General features: G+C 53.3%; 1 protein-coding gene across 1 annotated transcript; it reads left to right on the top strand.

Moving 5' to 3' along the window:
* Nucleotides 1–1,716: 1,716 nt before the first annotated feature.
* Nucleotides 1,717–18,253, top strand: LOC120984608 (centriolin-like; the record flags this gene model as incomplete). The annotated part of the gene is made up of 7 exons (XM_040413394.1): nucleotides 1,717–1,869; nucleotides 1,948–2,134; nucleotides 7,009–7,202; nucleotides 16,399–16,518; nucleotides 16,826–17,054; nucleotides 17,581–17,690; nucleotides 18,059–18,253. Coding segments are annotated over exons 1-7 (1,188 nt in total), but the record flags the coding sequence as incomplete, so codon positions are not given.
* Nucleotides 18,254–19,187: the final 934 nt, after the last annotated feature.

Genomic DNA, 19,187 nt, shown 5'->3' with positions numbered 1-19,187 from the left:
GATCAGGTGAGAGCACCCCTCAGTTATCCTCCTGTCAGCCAGCCATAGACACAACTGTCCTCACCCCCCTACTCCACCAGGATCAGGTGAGAGCGCCCCTCAGTTATCCCTCCTGTCAGCCAGCCATGGACACAGCTGTCCTCACCCCTCTACTCCACCAGGATCAGGTGAGAGCGCCCCTCAGTTATCCCTCCTGTAGCCAGCCATGGACACAGCTGTCCTCACCCCCTACTCCCAACAGGATCAGGTAAGAGCGCCCCTCAGTTATCCCTCCTGTCAGCCAGCCATGGACACAGCTGTCCTCACCCCCTACTCCACCAGGATCAGTGTGAGAGCGCCCCTCAGTTATCCCTCCTGTCAGCCAGCCATAGACACAACTGTCCTCACCCCCTACTCACCAGGATCAGGTGAGAGCGCCCCTCAGTTATCCCTCCTGTCAGCCAGCCATGGACACAGCTGTCCTCATCTCCTACTCCACCAGGATCAGGTGAGAGCGCCCCTCAGTTATCCCTCCTGTCAGCCAGCCATAGACACAACTGTCCTCACCCCCCTACTCCACCAGGATCAGTTGAGAGCGCCCCTCAGTTATCCCTCCTGTCAGCCAGCCATGGACACAGCTGTCCTCACCCCTCTACTCCACCAGGATCAGGTGAGAGCGCCCCTCAGTTATCCCTCCTGCCAGCCAGCCATAGACACAACTGTCCTCACCCCCCTACTCCACCAGGATCAGGTGAGAGCGCCCCTCAGTTATCCCTCCTGTCAGCCAGCCATGGACACAGCTGTCCTCACCCCTCTACTCCACCAGGATCAGGTGAGAGCGCCCCTCAGTTATCCCTCCTGCCAGCCAGCCATAGACATAGCTGTCCTCACCCCCCTACCCAACAGGATCAGGTGAGAGCGCCCTTCAGTTATCCCTGGATACGGCCCCGGGTGCAGTCGGGCACCCGGCGGGATACGGCCCCGGGTGCAGTCGGGCACCCGGCGGGATACGGCCCCGGGTTGCAGTCGGGGATACGGCCCGGGTGCAGTCGGGCACCCGGCGGGATACGGCCCGGGTGCAGTCGGGCACCCGGCGGGATACGGCCCCGGGTGCAGTCGGGCACCCGGCGGGATACGGCCCCGGGTGCAGTCGGGCACCCGGCGGGATACGGCCCCGGGTGCAGTCGGGCACCCGGCTGGATACGGCCCCGGGTGCAGTCGGGCACCCGGCTGGATACGGCCCCGGGTGCAGTCGGGCACCCGGCTGGATACGGCCCCGGGTGCAGTCGGGCACCCGGCTGGATACGGCCCCGGGTGCAGTCGGGCACCCGGCTGGATACGGCCCCGGGTGCAGTCGGGCACCGGCTGGATACGGCCCCGGGTGCAGTCGGGCACCCGGCTGGATACGGCCCCGGGTGCAGTCGGGCACCCGGCTGGATACGGCCCCGGGTGCAGTCGGGCACCCGGCTGGATACGGCCCCGGGTGCAGTCGGGCACCCGGCTGGATACGGCCCCGGGTGCAGTCGGGCACCCGGCTGGATACGGCCCCGGGTGCAGTCGGGCACCCGGCTGGATACGGCCCCGGGTGCGGTCGGGCACCCGGCTGGATACGGTCCCGGGTACGGTCGGGCACCCGGCGGGATACGGCCCCGGGTGCGGTCGGGCACCCGGCTGGATGCGGTCCCGGGTGCGGTCGGGCACCCGGCGGGATACGGTCCCGGGTACAGTCTCTGCCTCATGTCTTGCAGGAAGATTGAAGCTCTGGAGCACATGCAGAGTCTGCAGAAGCTGAACCTGTCTGCTAATCAGATCGAGCACATCCCGGCCTGGATGGGGAAGAAGCTGAAGGCTCTGAGGGTCCTGAGTCTGAAGCAGAATGTCATCTCCTCAGTAAGTCGTGATGTCATGTGGGCCCAGACCTGGGTCGCAGGTAATTGGACCTCTGCAGCTACTCACCCCCTTCTGCAGTTGCAGGACGTTTCCCGCTTGAAGCCGTTGAAAGACCTGATGTCGCTGTATTTGGCTGACAATCCGGTGGCCGCGCTCCCCCATTACCGGCCCTACCTCGTCTTCCACTTGCGTTCCTTGCACACTTTGGATGGAGAGACCATCACGGACCAGGAGCGGCAGGAGGCGCACCACCGCTTCCATCAGGGTGAGTCCGCGGCACATGCCGCAGGAAAACATGGCTTCTTCCAAAAAAACAGCGCCCCTCCTGTCCAGGGCTTGTGTCTGATGCTTTATGTAGCCTGTTACCCGGCCACACGTGGCCCACCCCAGTGCATGATGGGAAATCACCCGAGGTACAGCCCTCTAGAATCAGTCATGTGACCGGCTCATAGCTCAGTGCATGATGGGAAATCACCCGAGGTACAGCCCTCTAGAATCAGTCATGTGACCGGTCATAGCCCAGTGCATGATGGGAAATCACCCTGTACAGCCCTCTAGAATCAGTCATGTGACCGCGTCATAGCCCAGTGCATGATGGGAAATCACCCGAGGTACAGCCCTCTAGAATCAGTCATGTGACCGGCTCATAGCCAGTGCATGATGGGAAATCACCTGTACAGCCCTCTAGAATCAGTCATGTGAGGCTCATAGCTCAGTGCATGATGGGAAATCACCTGAGGTACAGCCCTCTAGAATCAGTCATGTGACTGCGTCATAGCCCAGTGCATGATGGGAAATCACCCGAGGTACAGCCCTCTAGAATCAGTCATGTGACCGGTCATAGCTCAGTGCATGATGGGAAATCACCCTGTACAGCCCTCTAGAATCAGTCATGTGACCGCGTCATAGCCCAGTGCATGATGGGAAATCACCCGAGGTACAGCCCTCTAGAATCAGTCATGTGACCGCGTCATAGCCCAGTGCATGATGGGAAATCACCCTGTACAGTCCTCTAGAATCAGTCATGTGACCTCGTCATAGCCCAGTGCATGATGGGAAATCTCCCGAGGTACAGCCCTCTAGAATCAGTCATGTGACCGGCTCATAGCCAGTGCATGATGGGAAATCACCCTGTACAGTCCTCTAGAATCAGTCATGTGACCGGGTCATAACTCAGTGCATGATGGGAAATCCCGAGGTACAGCCCTCTAGAATCTGTCATGTGACCGGGTCATAGCCCAGTGCATGATGGGAAATCCCGAGGTACAGCCCTCTAGAATCAGTCATGTGACCGGGTCATAACTCAGTGCATGATGGGAAATCACCCGAGGTACAGCCCTCTAGAATCTGTCATGTGACCGGCTCATAGCTCAGTGCATGATGGGAAATCACCCGAGGTACAGCCCTCTAGAATCAGTCATGTGACCGGCTCATAGCTCAGTGCATGATGGGAAATCACCCTGTACAGTCCTCTAGAATCAGTCATGTGACGCGTCATAGCCCAGTGCATGATGGGAAATCACCCGAGGTACAGCCCTCTAGAATCAGTCATGTGATCGGCTCATAGCTCAGTGCATGATGGGAAATCACCCTGTACAGCCCTCTAGAATCAGTCATGTGACCAAGTCATAGCCAGTGCATGATGGGAAATCCCTGTACAGCCCTCTAGAATCAGTCATGTGACGGCTCATAGCTCAGTGCATGATGGGAAATCACCAGAGGTACAGCCCTCTAGAATCAGTCATATGACCGGCTCATAGCCCAGTGCATGATGGGAAATCACCCTGTACAGCCCTCTAGAATCAGTCATGTGACCGGGTCATAGCCCAGTGCATGATGGGAAATCACCCTGTACAGCCCTCTAGAATCAGTCATGTGACCGGTCATAGCCCAGTGCATGATGGGAAATCACCCGAGGTACAGCCCTCTAGAATCAGTCATGTGACCGGCTCATAGCCCAGTGCATGATGGGAAATCACCCTGTACAGCCCTCTAGAATCAGTCATGTGACTGCGTCATAGCCCAGTGCATGATGGGAAATCACCCGAGGTACAGCCCTTTAGAATCAGTCATGTGACCGCGTCATAGCTCAGTGCATGATGGGAAATCACCCGAGGTACAGCCCTCTAGAATCAGTCATGTGACCGGCTCATAGCTCAGTGCATGATGGGAAATCACCCGAGGTACAGCCCTCTAGAATCAGTCATGTGACCGCGTCATAGCCCAGTGCATGATGGGAAATCACCCTGTACAGTCCTCTAGAATCAGTCATGTGACCGGTCATAGCCCAGTGCATGATGGGAAATCACCCGAGGTACAGCCCTCTAGAATCAGTCATGTGACCGGCTCATAGCCCAGTGCATGATGGGAAATCACCCTGTACAGCCCTCTAGAATCAGTCATGTGACCGGGTCATAGCCCAGTGCATGATGGGAAATCACCCTGTACAGCCCTCTAGAATTAGTCATGTGACCGGTCATAGCCAGTGCATGATGGGAAATCACCCTGTACAGCCCTCTAGAATCAGTCATGTGACCGGCATAGCTCAGTGCATGATGGGAAATCACCCTGTACAGTCCTCTAGAATTAGTCATGTGACCGGGTCATAGCCCAGTGCATGATGGGAAATCACCCAAGGTACAGCCCTCTAGAATCAGTCATGTGACCGGGTCATAGCCCAGTGCATGATGGGAAATCACCCTGTACAGCCCTCTAGAATGAGTCATGTGACCGGGTCATAGCCCAGTGCATGATGGGAAATCACCAGAGGTACAGCCCTCTAGAATCAGTCATGTGACCGCGTCATAGCCCAGTGCATGATGGGAAATCACCCTGTACAGCCCTCTAGAATGAGTCATGTGACCGGGTCATAGCCCAGTGCATGATGGGAAATCACCCTGTACAGCCCTCTAGAATTAGTCATGTGACCGGGTCATAGCCCAGTGCATGATGGGAAATCACCCTGTACAGCCCTCTAGAATCAGTCATGTGACCGGTCATAGCTCAGTGCATGATGGGAAATCACCCTGTACAGTCCTCTAGAATCAGTCATGTGACCACGTCATAGCCCAGTGCATGATGGGAAATCACCAGAGGTACAGCCCTCTAGAATCTGTCATGTGACCGCGTCATAGCCAGTGCATGATGGGAAATCGCCAGAGGTACAGCCTCTAGAATCTGTCATGTGACCGGGTCATAGCTCAGTGCATGATGGGAAATCACCCTGTACAGTCCTCTAGAATCAGTCATGTGACCACGTCATAGCCCAGTGCATGATGGGAAATCACCCGAGGTACAGCCCTCTAGAATCAGTCATGTGACCGGCTCATAGCTCAGTGCATGATGGGAAATCACCCTGTACAGTCCTCTAGAATCAGTCATGTGACCGGCTCATAGCTCAGTGCATGATGGGAAATCACCCGAGGTACAGCCCTCTAGAATCAGTCATGTGACCGGCTCATAGCTCAGTGCATGATGGGAAATCACCCTGTACAGCCCTCTAGAATCAGTCATGTGACGGCTCATAGCCCAGTGCATGATGGGAAATCACCCTGTACAGCCCTCTAGAATGAGTCATGTGACCGGGTCATAGCTCAGTGCATGATGGGAAATCACCCGAGGTACAGCCCTCTAGAATCAGTCATGTGACCGGGTCATAGCCCAGTGCATGATATGAAATCACCCTGTACAGCCCTCTAGAATGAGTCATGTGACCGGGTCATAGCCCAGTGCATGATGGGAAATCACCCGAGGTACAGCCCTCTAGAATGAGTCATGTGACCGGCTCATAGCTCAGTGCATGATGGGAAATCACCCGAGGTACAGCCCTCTAGAATCAGTCATGTGACCGGGTCATAGCCCAGTGCATGATGGGAAATCACCCGAGGTACAGCCCTCTAGAATCAGTCATGTGACCGGGTCATAGCCCAGTGCATGATATGAAATCACCCTGTACAGCCCTCTAGAATCAGTCATGTGACCGGCTCATAGCTCAGTGCATGATGGGAAATCACCCGAGGTACAGCCCTCTAGAATGAGTCATGTGACCGGGTCATAGCCCAGTGCATGATGGGAAATCACCAGAGGTACAGCCCTCTAGAATCAGTCATGTGACCGGGTCATAGCCCAGTGCATGATATGAAATCACCCTGTACAGCCCTCTAGAATCAGTCATGTGACCGGGTCATAGCTCAGTGCATGATGGGAAATCACCCTGTACAGTCCTCTAGAATCAGTCATGTGACCACGTCATAGCCCAGTGCATGATGGGAAATCACCCGAGGTACAGCCCTCTAGAATCAGTCATGTGACCGGCTCATAGCTCAGTGCATGATGGGAAATCACCCTGTACAGTCCTCTAGAATCAGTCATGTGACCGGCTCATAGCTCAGTGCATGATGGGAAATCACCCGAGGTACAGCCCTCTAGAATCAGTCATGTGACCGGGTCATAGCTCAGTGCATGATGGGAAATCACCCTGTACAGTCCTCTAGAATCAGTCATGTGACCGGGTCATAGCTCAGTGCATGATGGGAAATCACCCGAGGTACAGCCCTCTAGAATCAGTCATGTGACCGCGTCATAGCCCAGTGCATGATGGGAAATCACCCTGTACAGTCCTCTAGAATCAGTCATGTGACCGGGTCATAGCTCAGTGCATGATGGGAAATCACCCTGTACAGCCCTCTAGAATCAGTCATGTGACCGGGTCATAGCTCAGTGCATGATGGGAAATCACCCGAGGTACAGCCCTCTAGAATCAGTCATGTGACCGGGTCCTGATCCACATTAGGGGCAATTAGACAGTAGCAGTACAAGGTTTCATGTGCGGTAACTGTAGCTATGGAGACCACAGGGCACTATAGAAGACTACAACCCCTATCAGGTTTTACAGACTTTCCGGAGTCTGGGTTCTAGCTCTGTAGATTACCCGCTCTTCAGGACGGCCGGTGAGCGGCTCATACCTGGAGGCTGTCGTTTCCGTAGTCTCCATGTCTGTGATCCTGGACGGGCGATGGCTCCGACACCCCCCGCTCAGATGAGTCACCCGGGGTCCTCTGGCGCACATAGGTGTCTCTTGATTCTCTCCACTCCATCTGCGGGGGCTCAGGGGTTAATACTGACATCTTCTACTTGTAGAGGAGGTGGAGAAGCTGGAGAAGGACCTGGAGAAGAAGATGGAGGAGATTGAGGACCTGCAGAGCCAGAAGACCAAGGTCCTCAGCGAGCTCCACAACCAGAACTGTCTGAACATGTCTCTGCGGGAGGAGCTGCAACAGCAGAAGAAGAGCTGCAAGGAGCTGGGGTGTGAGATGGGCACCAAGAACGAGCTGGTAAGTGGTCAAAGCCCCCGCCATGACAGGTACGACCCCCACAGCCTGTGCTCCAGTCACCACCAGAGCTGTAGTATGGAGTCAAGCGCTGAGGATAGCGTCCTGCCTGGTCACACGGTGATATTACATGCGGTATTATAATGGCGTCCTGCCCGGTCATGCGGTGATATTACAGCCGGTATATTATAATGGCGTCCTGCCCGGTCACACGGTGATATTACAGCCGGTATATTATAATGGCGTCATGCGGTGATATTACATCCGGTATATTATAATGGCGTCCTGCCTGGTCACACGGTGATATTACAGCCGGTATATTATAATGGCGTCCTGCCTGGTCACGCGGTGATATTACATGCGGTATATTATAATGGCGTCCTGCCCGGTCATGCGGTGATATTACATCCGGTATATTATAATGGCGTCCTGCCTGGTCATGCGGTGATATTACATCCGGTATATTATAATGGCGTCCTGCCCGGTCACACGGTGATATTACAGCCGGTATATTATAATGGCGTCCTGCCTGGTCACACGGTGATATTACATCCGGTATATTATAATGGCGTCCTGCCTGGTCACACGGTGATATTACAGCCGGTATATTATAATGGCGTCCTGCCTGGTCACGCGGTGATATTACATCCGGTATATTATAATGGTGTCCTGCCCGGTCACACGGTGATATTACATGCGGTATATTATAATGGCGTCCTGCCTGGTCACGCGTTGATATTACATCCGGTATATTATAATGGTGTCCTGCCCGGTCATGCGGTGATATTACAGCCGGTATATTATAATGGCGTCCTGCCCGGTCACGCGGTGATATTACATGCGGTATATTATAATGGCCTCCTGCCCGGTCATGCGGTGATATTACATCCGGTATATTATAATGGCGTCCTGCCCGGTCACGCGGTGATATTACATGCGGTATATTATAATGGCGTCCTGCCCGGTCACGCGGTGATATTACATCCGGTATATTATAATGGCGTCCTGCCCGGTCACACGGTGATATTACATGCAGTATATTATAATGGCGTCCTGCCTGGTCACACGGTGATATTACATCCGGTATATTATAATGGCGTCCTGCCCGGTCACGCGGTGATATTACATGCGGTATATTATAATGGCGTCCTGCCCGGTCACGCGGTGATATTACATTCGGTATATTATAATGGCGTCCTGCCCGGTCACACGGTGATATTACATGCAGTATATTATAATGGCGTCCTGCCCTGTCACACGGTGATATTACAGCCGGTATATTATAATGGCGTCCTGCCCGGTCACACGGTGATATTACATCCGGTATATTATAATGGCGTCCTGCCTGGTCACACGGTGATATTACATCCGGTATATTATAATGGCGTCCTGCCTGGTCACGCGTTGATATTACATCCGGTATAGTATAATGGCGTCATGCGGTGATATTACATCCGGTATATTATAATGGCGTCCTGCCCGGTCACGCGGTGATATTACATGCAGTATATTATAATGGTGTCCTGCCCGGTCATGCGGTGATATTACAGCCGGTATATTATAATGGCGTCCTGCCCGGTCACGCGGTGATATTACATGCGGTATATTATAATGGCGTCCTGCCCGGTCACGCGGTGATATTACATCCGGTATATTATAATGGCGTCCTGCCCGGTCACACGGTGATATTACATCCGGTATATTATAATGGCGTCCTGCCCGGTCATGCGGTGATATTACATCCGGTATATTATAATGGCGTCCTGCCCGGTCACGCGGTGATATTACATGCGGTATATTATAATGGCGTCCTGCCTGGTCACGCGGTGATATTACATCCGGTATATTATAATGGCGTCCTGCCTGGTCATGCGGTGATATTACATGCGGTATATTATAATGGCGTCCTGCCCGGTCACGCGGTGATATTACATGCGGTATATTATAATGGCGTCCTGCCCGGTCACGCGGTGATATTACATGCGGTATATTATAATGGCGTCCTGCCCGGTCACGCGGTGATATTACATGCGGTATATTATAATGGCGTCCTGCCCGGTCACGCGGTGATATTACAGCCGGTATATTATAATGGCGTCCTGCCCGGTCATGCGGTGATATTACATCCGGTATATTATAATGGCGTCCTGCCCGGTCACGCGGTGATATTACATCCGGTATATTATAATGGTGTCATGCGGTGATATTACATCCGGTATTTATAATGGTGTCCTGCCCGGTCACGCGGTGATATTACATCCGGTATATTATAATGGCGTCCTGGGTCACACGGTGATATTACATCCGGTATAGTATAATGGCGTCCTGCCCGGTCACGCGGTGATATTACATCCGGTATATTATAATGGTGTCATGCGGTGATATTACATCCGGTATATTATAATGGCGTCCTGCCCGGTCATGCGGTGATATTACATCCGGTATATTATAATGGCGTCATGCGGTGATATTATATTACATCCGGTATATTATAATTGCGTCCTGCCCGGTCACGCGGTGATATTACATCCGGTATAGTATAATGGCGTCCTGCCCGGTCACGCGGTGATATTACATCCGGTATATTATAATGGCGTCCTGCCCGGTCATGCGGTGATATTACATCCGGTATATATATAATGGTGTCATGTGGTGATATTACATCCGGTATATTATAATGGCGTCCTGCCCGGTCATGCGGTGATATTACATCCGGTATATTATAATGGTGTCATGCGGTGATATTACATCCGGTATATTATAATGGCGTCCTGCCCGGTCACGCGGTGATATTACATCCGCTATATTATAATGGCGTCCTGCCCGGTCACGCGGTGATATTACATCCGGTATATTATAATGGCGTCCTGCCCGGTCACGCGGTGATATTACATCCGGTATATTATAATGGCGTCCTGCCCGGTCACGCGGTGATATTACATCCGGTATATTATAATGGTGTCCTGCCCAGTCACGCGATGATAGTACATCCGGTATATTATAATGGCGTCCTGCCCGGTCACGCGGTGATATTACATGCGGTATATTATAATGGCGTCCTGCCCGGTCACGCGGTGATATTACAGCCGGTATATTATAATGGCGTCCTGCCCGGTCACGCAGTGATATTACATCCGGTATATTATAATGGCGTCCTGCCCGGTCACGCGGTGATATTATATTACATCCGGTATATTATAATGGTGTCCTGCCCGGTCACGCGGTGATATTACATCCGGTATATTATAATGGCGTCCTGCCCGGTCACGCGGTGATATTACATCCGGTATATTATAATGGCGTCCTGCCCGGTCACGCGGTGATATTATATTACATCCGGTATATTATAATGGCGTCCTGCCCGGTCATGCGGTGATATTACATGCGGTATATTATAATGGCGTCCTGCCCGGTCATGCGGTGATATTACATCCGGTATATTATAATGGCGTCCTGCCCAGTTACGCGGTGATATTACATCCGGTATATTATAATGGCGTCCTGCCTGGTCACACGGTGATATTACATCCGGTATATTATAATGGCGTCCTGCCTGGTCACGCGGTGATATTACATCCGGTATATTATAATGGCGTCCTGCCCGGTCACGCGGTGATATTACATGCGGTATATTATAATGGCGTCCTGCCCGGTCACGCGGTGATATTACATGCGGTTTTTTATAATGGCGTCCTGCCCGGTCACGCGGTGATATTACATCCGGTATAGTATAATGGCGTCCTGCCCGGTCACGCGGTGATATTACATCCGGTATATTATAATGGCGTCCTGCCCGGTCACGCGGTGATATTACATCCGGTATATTATAATGGTGTCCTGCCCGGTCATGCGGTGATATTACATGCGGTATATTATAATGGTGTCCTGCCCGGTCACGCGGTGATATTACATCCGGTATATTATAATGGCGTCCTGCCCGGTCACGCGGTGATATTACATGCGGTATTTTAATGGCGTCCTGCCCGGTCACGCGGTGATATTACATCCGGTATATTATAATGGTGTCCTGCCCGGTCACGCGGTGATATTACATCCGGTATATTATAATGGCGTCCTGCCCGGTCACGCGGTGATATTACATCCGGTATATTATAATGGCGTCCTGCCCTGTCACACGGTGATATTATATTACATCCGGTATATTATAATGGCGTCCTGCCCGGTCACGTGGTGATATTACAGCCAGTATATTATAATGGCGTCCTGCCTGGTCATGCGGTGATATTACATCCGGTATAGTATAATGGCGTCCTGCCCGGTCACGCGTTGATATTACATCCTCTATATTATAATGGCGTCCTGCCCTGTCACACGGTGATATTATATTACATCCGGTATATTATAATGGTGTCCTGCCCGGTCACGCGGTGATATTACATCCGGTATATTATAATGGCGTCCTGCCCGGTCACGCGGTGATATTACATCCGGTATATTATAATGGTGTCCTGCCCGGTCACGCGTTGATATTACATCCGGTATAGTATAATGGCGTCCTGCCCGGTCACGCGGTGATATTATATTACATCCGGTATATTATAATGGCGTCCTGCCCGGTCACGCGGTGATATTACAGCCAGTATATTATAATGGCGTCCTGCCTGGTCATGCGGTGATATTACATCCGGTATATTATAATGGCGTCCTGCCCGGTCACGCGTTGATATTACATCCGGTATAGTATAATGGCGTCCTGCCCGGTCACGCGGTGATATTACATCCGGTATATTATAATGGTGTCCTGCCCGGTCACGCGTTGATATTACATCCGGTATATTATAATGGCGTCCTGCCCGGTCACGCGGTGATATTACATCCGGTATATTATAATGGTGTCCTGCCCGGTCACGCGGTGATATTACATCCGGTATAGTATAATGGCGTCCTGCCCGGTCACGCGGTGATATTACATCCGGTATAGTATAATGGCGTCCTGCCCGGTCACGCGGTGATATTATATTACATCCGGTATAGTATAATGGCGTCCTGCCCGGTCACGCGGGTGATATTACATCCGGTATATTATAATGGCGTCCTGCCCTGTCACACGGTGATATTATATTACATCCGGTATAGTATAATGGCGTCCTGCCCGGTCACGCGGTGATATTACAGCCAGTATATTATAATGGCGTCCTGCCTGGTCATGCGGTGATATTACATCCGGTATAGTATAATGGCGTCCTGCCCGGTCACGCGGTGATATTACATCCGGTATATTATAATGGCGTCCTGCCCGGTCACGCGGTGATATTACATCCGGTATATTATAATGGCGTCCTGCCCGGTCACGCGGTGATATTACATCCAGTATAGTATAATGGCATCCTGCCCGGTCACGCGGTGATATTACATCCGGTATATTATAATGGCGTCCTGCCCGGTCACGCGGTGATATTACATCCGGTATATTATAATGGCGTCCTGCCCGGTCACGCGGTGATATTACATCCAGTATAGTATAATGGCGTCCTGCCCGGTCACGCGGTGATATTACATCCGGTATATTATAATGGCGTCCTGCCCTGTCACGCGGTGATATTACATCCGGTATATTATAATGGCGTCCTGCCCTGTCACACGGTGATATTACATCCGGTATAGTATAATGGCGTCCTGCCCGGTCACGCGGTGATATTACAGCCAGTATATTATAATGGCGTCCTGCCTGGTCATGCGGTGATATTACATCCGGTATATTATAATGGTGTCCTGCCCGGTCACGCGTTGATATTACATCCGGTATAGTATAATGGCGTCCTGCCCGGTCACGCGGTGATATTACATCCAGTATAGTATAATGGCGTCCTGCCCGGTCACGCGGTGTGATATTATATTACATCCGGTTTGTCCTGTGTCTTTTAACCTGCTCATCCTATTCTCCTCCCGTCAGTATTTGTTTGAGGAGCCGCCATGTCTTTCTCGCAGGTTACATTACATTCAGTGACGCCCGGGGCCCTGTCCTGTTTGGGTTAGGGTGTTGTTGTGGCCCCTGGGACCCTCCTCACTGCCGCGCGGCGTCTGCAGGGACCACGGCTTTTACTGCTGCAGCTCGCGCTACTTTTCTTCTTTTTCAATCAGATTTTTCTTAAAGGGCTTCTGTCAGCCCCAAAACACATTATTATTTTTTGGGCTTGTTAAAATCCTTATTGGACGACTATGCCCTATATCGGGCTCTGACCGTGGTCTGTGGCTTCTTTTCATTAAAAATCGGTCTTTTAAAATATGCAAATCACTTCACTACCGGCAAGTCGGGCGTCTACTTGCTGGTATCCGCCGCAAAAAACCGCCCCCTCCTCCGGTTGATTGACAGGGCCAGCGAGCGCTCTCCTCTTCTGACTGGCCCTGTCCGTATTTCAAATCCCGCGCCTGTCTTCATTCGGCGCAGGCGCTCTGAGAGAAGGACGCTCGCCTCCTCAGCACTCCCTCAGTGCGCCTGCGCCCATTACGTCACCGAAAGAGAAGAAGTCATCGGCGCAGGCGCACTGAGGGAGTGCTGAGGAGGCGAGCGTCCTTCTCTGAGCGCCTGCGCCGAATGAAGACAGGCGCGGGATTTGAAATACGGACAGGGCCAGTCAGAAGAGGAGAGCGCTCGCTGGCCCTGTCAATCAACCGGAGGAGGGGGCGGTTTTTTGCGGCGGATACCAGCAAGTAGACGCCCGACTTGTTGGTAGTGAAGTGATTTGCATATTTTAAAAGACCGATTTTTAAGGAAAAGAAGCCACAGACCACGGTAAGAGCCCGATATAGGGCATAGTCGTCCAATAAGGATTTTAACAAGCCCAAAAAATAATAATGTGTTTTGGGTGTGACAGAAGCCCTTTAAGGTTTCAAGTAAAGATCCGTAAGGTCCAAAATATCAGTGACCAAAGGGCGGAAATAGAAAGGTTGCCCCGCGAGACTCTCCGATTGGGATTAGAGCGCAGTGCTCCCCCTAGAGAATCTAGACAGCCGGTCAGCGAGTACTGAAGTCTCCTCAATCCAGTCATTGCACTCAGAGATGATGGGAGTAGTGTCCATCCTTGTCCCGCTCTATGTATTCCCACTATAATAGGTTTACTCTGATGTTCGATATCAAAAATGTGTGAAAGTAGATGAAAAACTATTAATCAGGATCTCCACGGCTTTCCAATAGTCCTGTACAGCAGAGTAGGACAGCCGGAGTGCCCCCTAATCCCCCACAAAGAGACTACGGAGCTCTATGAGCGACTTCACTCAGGGATATCCCATCGCCTGCGTCTCATCACCTCCCCCCCCAACATACAGTAAGATGGGGAAATATGTCCATGGATGAAGAGCACAGCTCGCCTCCGCCCACCGCTGCCAGCCTCCGAGCCTCACACCAGGGCCAGGCGACGTCTCTGAGGTTTCCGTGAAGCCAATCCAGAGTAAGCAGTCCAAGACGCCCAGGGCTATACTGGACCTGGTACTGAAGGATTACCCGGTACACAGGGGGACCGGGGTGGGGCCCCTAGAGGAGGACCAATGGCAGGAGATGTTAGAGAGGACCCCGCAGATTGTCACCTCTGTACCGGCGAGGTCACCCCCTTTGTATGTGTAGTGGGTTGTCTAAGCACCTGGATCTTTAGAGGAGTCCACGGCCAGGACGGAGCTCCTGACGGCAGTATAATTCCATAATGCTACAAGGAGACCCCCCCCCCCCCCTTCTGAAGATAATAATTTGTGAAGATGTTCGGCTTAAACATGTCAGTCGCTCTGTGTAACGGCATACAAGGGTTTGCTCCAAACTCCGGACGGAACCTCACGAATAGCTGCTAGCAGACGAATAGGAAACGCACCCAAGCGGCTTACACTCCTAGCAATCAGTCTCTAACAGCATACAGTGAATCCCCCCAAGAACGAGACGAGGCTCCGTGTTGAGGGTCAAGCAGTGGTCACCCAGAGCTGTGTATTAATTGATCTTATATAACATTGTTACACATCAGTACCACCCACAGGGTTTTGTAAAAACAGCCAATGAACACATACAATACAGTAAAACACTCCCACACAAAATCCTCCCCTCTGCCTGTGATACAATTACCTTACACAATGGGTTGATGTAATTATCACAGGCAGGAGAATACACAATGTCTTCTGTCCTGGAGACAACCGAGGAGTAATTCAGTTATCTCTCAGGACAAAGGGAAATCGCCAATACACACGTGGAGACAATAGGACAGATATCACTATACAAATATACAATGTCCCAACCATTACAGTAACATAGACATTTAACATGTCCCCAGATGGCTTGGATCTGAGCGCTCAGATGCCACAAACACAGTCAAGTCGCCATGGGGTTTAAGTTTAGCATGGGCTGATGAGAGGGCCCATAATCCTGGGGCAAGAGGCTGATAAACCGGCTTCTCCAGCACCCAGTGGCGAGGTTGGTTTCGCCACACTCTGTGATGATGAAGAAGAGGACCTCCTACCCGGTCCCGACTCCCCATTTTCTCCTATCCCAATGTTCGGGCCTCTTCATAACAAATGCAGCCATCGCAAGGATACGGGGCCCAACCCCATGCTTTCCATCACAGCCTGTAGGTGCGTTAGATAGCTCGCGCTGCTTTTCAAGATACTAGTGGGTGTGGAACTGTGAATTCCCCCAAGACGGGCAGCGCTTCCCCAGCTCTGCTCATCCTGATCCTCCTGGTTCATGTTTAGAAGGCCAGAACCACATTGCGGAGCATGTAACTGATGTCTGGTCTGAGGAGAGCTGTGTACATGGGAGTTTGGACCTTCCAGCGGGCGGACGGTGTGAAGACCCCCATACCCCCACTTCTGCTGGCACCCATAGCCCCAGCACCTCTCTTCTTGACTCCTTCTCTCTTCCTTGCAGCGCCTCCTCGGCCCCCCGTGTGCAGGTATTGGAGCTCGTCTCCCCATAGCGGGCTGCATGTCATCTGCATGACTTCTCTCTGTGCTGTCTCTCCTCCATTAGACTTGCCATGTGCGTCCTGTGGGAGGCGCTCTGCATGCCGTGTGTGAGGTACAATATCGCAAGTGGTCTCATGATGGCTGAAGGGGGGTGCAGAACTACTACCCTCAGCATGTAGACCTGCAGCCATCATGATCTGTGGCGTGTTCTGTGCTGTGTGGTGGTGTGATGTGCGTGGCGTCTGTGCCGTAGTCGCCCATCTCTCCCTCGCGCTCATTTCCGCTTTTTTCTTTGTAGCTGAAGCAGAAGACGCTGGAGCTGACCCGCGCCTGTCAGAAGCAGTACGAGCTGGAGCAGGAGCTCGCCTTCTACAAGATCGACGCCAAGTTCGAGCCCCTGGGATATCTGACCTCCGAGGTGACCTTCTAGCCAACCTGACTGATGAGAGTTGTAGTTGTGTGTAGTGTTGAGTCCAGCAGGAAGCTGCTGGATCTTTTAGGTAGAGGTCCCTGTCCTCCATTTCTAAGCTTTCCGGAGGCCGGGCAGGTCAGCCAGTTACCGAGCCGTGCTCCCATAATGCTGCTGGGCGGATTAGCTCTGCAGACCTCTGGGAAAGCTGGGTGACAACATGTGGGAGAGGTACTCTAGGGCCACCACACCCGTTCTGTAATGCAGAATAGGGTTATACTCCCTGCCGTCATGTGCCGGTTTCTGTCATGTACAGGAGGCAGACGCCGAGGATGCTCCTGGGGAGAGCCCGTACATTGGGAAAGCCAAGTACAAGAGGAACCTGTATGCTCGAGAGGACTACATCCCCAGTCATGCCCAGCACATACAGGTCGGGAAGATCGAGCCGGATACCGATGACCAGATCAGAAATCAGCAGATCCGGGCAAGGATTCACACCAGCCTCGACGTGGACCTGAACGAAAAGGAGAAGAGAATACGATCCGGTAAGACCACACACAGCCACTAGGGCAGCATCTGCACAATGTTGAGGGTTGTAGTATTACCTCAGCAGTGCAGAAGTTAGACTTGTACGTACAGTGTATAGACCAGCTGGTGCCCTCTGTGACCACATCTCGATGGCAGACGTGTGGTATCCTCAGGATCAGACGTGCGGTGCCCTCTGGGTCCACGTGTTGGCGTCAGACGTGCGGTGCCCTCTGGGTCCACGTGTCGGCGTCAGACGTGCGGTGCCCTCTGGGTCCACGTGTCGGCGTCAGACGTGCGGTGCCCTCTGGGTCCACGTGTCGGCGTCAGACGTGCGGTGCCCTCTGGGTCCACGTGTCGGCGTCAGACGTGCGGTGCCCTCTGGGTCCACGTGTCGGCGTCAGACGTGCGGTGCCCTCTGGGTCCACGTGTCGGCGTCAGACGTGCGGTGCCCTCTGGGTCCACGTGTCGGTGTCAGACGTACAGTGCCCTCTGGGTCCACATCTCCCTGTCAGAAAGTTTAGAATTTATTTTTAATTTTTTTAGCTGAAGCCAAATTGACTGAACTGCGGCAGGAAATCGTCCACGCCGAGGAGCAGATGTTACAAGCTTCCGAGGAGCTGAAGGAGCTGGAAGACGCCGTCACCCAGAAGAAGGTGAGTGTGGAGGCAATGCCATGACCCCTAGGACAGCTGGCCACCATTTCTACTCACCCAGCTTTCCCACTTCCTAATCGTGCAGCAGTCCTGCCACAATGGGCGTGCTGCATATCCAGGAAAAGCTGGGTGTCAGATCCTGTTGGAGCTGTAAGGGTTCTTTCACACATTGCGTTTTTTGCTGTATTTTTCCCTTTTTTTTTCTTTTTTTAACAAAATCGTTAGTTAACCCTTCCCCGGCAGCCTTCGCTCTATACTGAGGTTTTCCTATGTGGTCTCTGTACAGCCTATTGGTGGTCCCGGGTATTGGCAGTGCCCGATATGTTCTCTAGCATCCCCTCGGCCGCTGATAATGATTTCTTGAAAAGGTTTCAGAGGCGGAGAAGGAAGAGCTGCGGCAGCAGCTGAGCCGCAGGATCCATCTCCTAAACCAGCTGCGGGAGGAGGCACAGGAGCTGGAGGCACAGATGGAGCGCCAGCGCAGAGACATGGACAGGACGCAGCGGGAGATTGACGATCTGCAGAGCCACCTCCGCAATCTCAGTCCTCAGGATCCCAGACATGTGAGTGATACCTGAGGACCCTGCATGTGGGTTACTTTCAGTGTGACCCAGACACCGTGCTCCATATAGGGAACCTATAGATTTATACCAGACCTGTACACAGGGGAAGACCTTACTACACCTTCTAATATTCACCCAATTTCATTACTAAACACTGACATCAAAATATACGCAAAAATGAGGCGCGGCGGGGGCTGGAGAGGAGTCGTGGCACGGCGGGGGCTGGAGGGGAGTCGTGGCGCGGCGGGGGCTGGAGAGGAGTCGTGGCGCGGCGGGGGCTGGAGAGGAGTCGTGGCGCGGCGGGGGCTGGAGAGGAGTCGTGGCGCGGCGGGGGCTGGAGAGGAGTCGTGGCGCGGCGGGGGCTGGAGAGGAGTCGTGGCGCGGCGGGGGCTGGAGAGGAGTCGTGGCGCGGCGGGGGCTGGAGAGGAGTCGTGGCGCGGCGGGGGCTGGAGGGGAGTCGTGGCGCGGCGGGGGCTGGAGGGGAGTCGTGGCGCGGCGGGGGCTGGAGGGGAGTCGTGGCGCGGCGGGGGCTGGGGGGGGGAGTCGTGGCGCGGCGGGGGCTGGAGGGGAGTCGTGGCGCGGCGGGGGCTGGAGGGGAGTCGTGGCGCGGCGGGGGCTGGAGGGGAGTCGTGGCGCGGCGGGGGCTGGAGGGGAGTCGTGGCGCGGCGGGGGCTGGAGGGGAGTCGTGGCGCGGCGGGGGCTGGAGGGGAGTCGTGGCGCGGCGGGGGCTGGAGAGGAGTCGTGGCGCGGCGGGGGCTGGAGAGGAGTGGCGGCGGGGCGACCAATATAAAACACTACTACAAACAAGATGCTCCATACAAATATCCAACCATCTCCAGACTTTGCCTTATGTTTCCCACAACATACTACAACAGTGGGATCCCATATAATACTGGCCGCAAGAAGCCTCAGAGCCCAGAAATCCCCACCGCAC

This window comes from Bufo bufo, unplaced genomic scaffold (assembly GCF_905171765.1).
Source record: "Bufo bufo unplaced genomic scaffold, aBufBuf1.1, whole genome shotgun sequence".
NCBI classification, from domain to species: domain Eukaryota; kingdom Metazoa; phylum Chordata; class Amphibia; order Anura; family Bufonidae; genus Bufo; species Bufo bufo.
The sequence above is the reverse complement of the archived record's forward strand: the minus strand, read 5'-3'. Positions and strand labels throughout refer to the sequence as shown.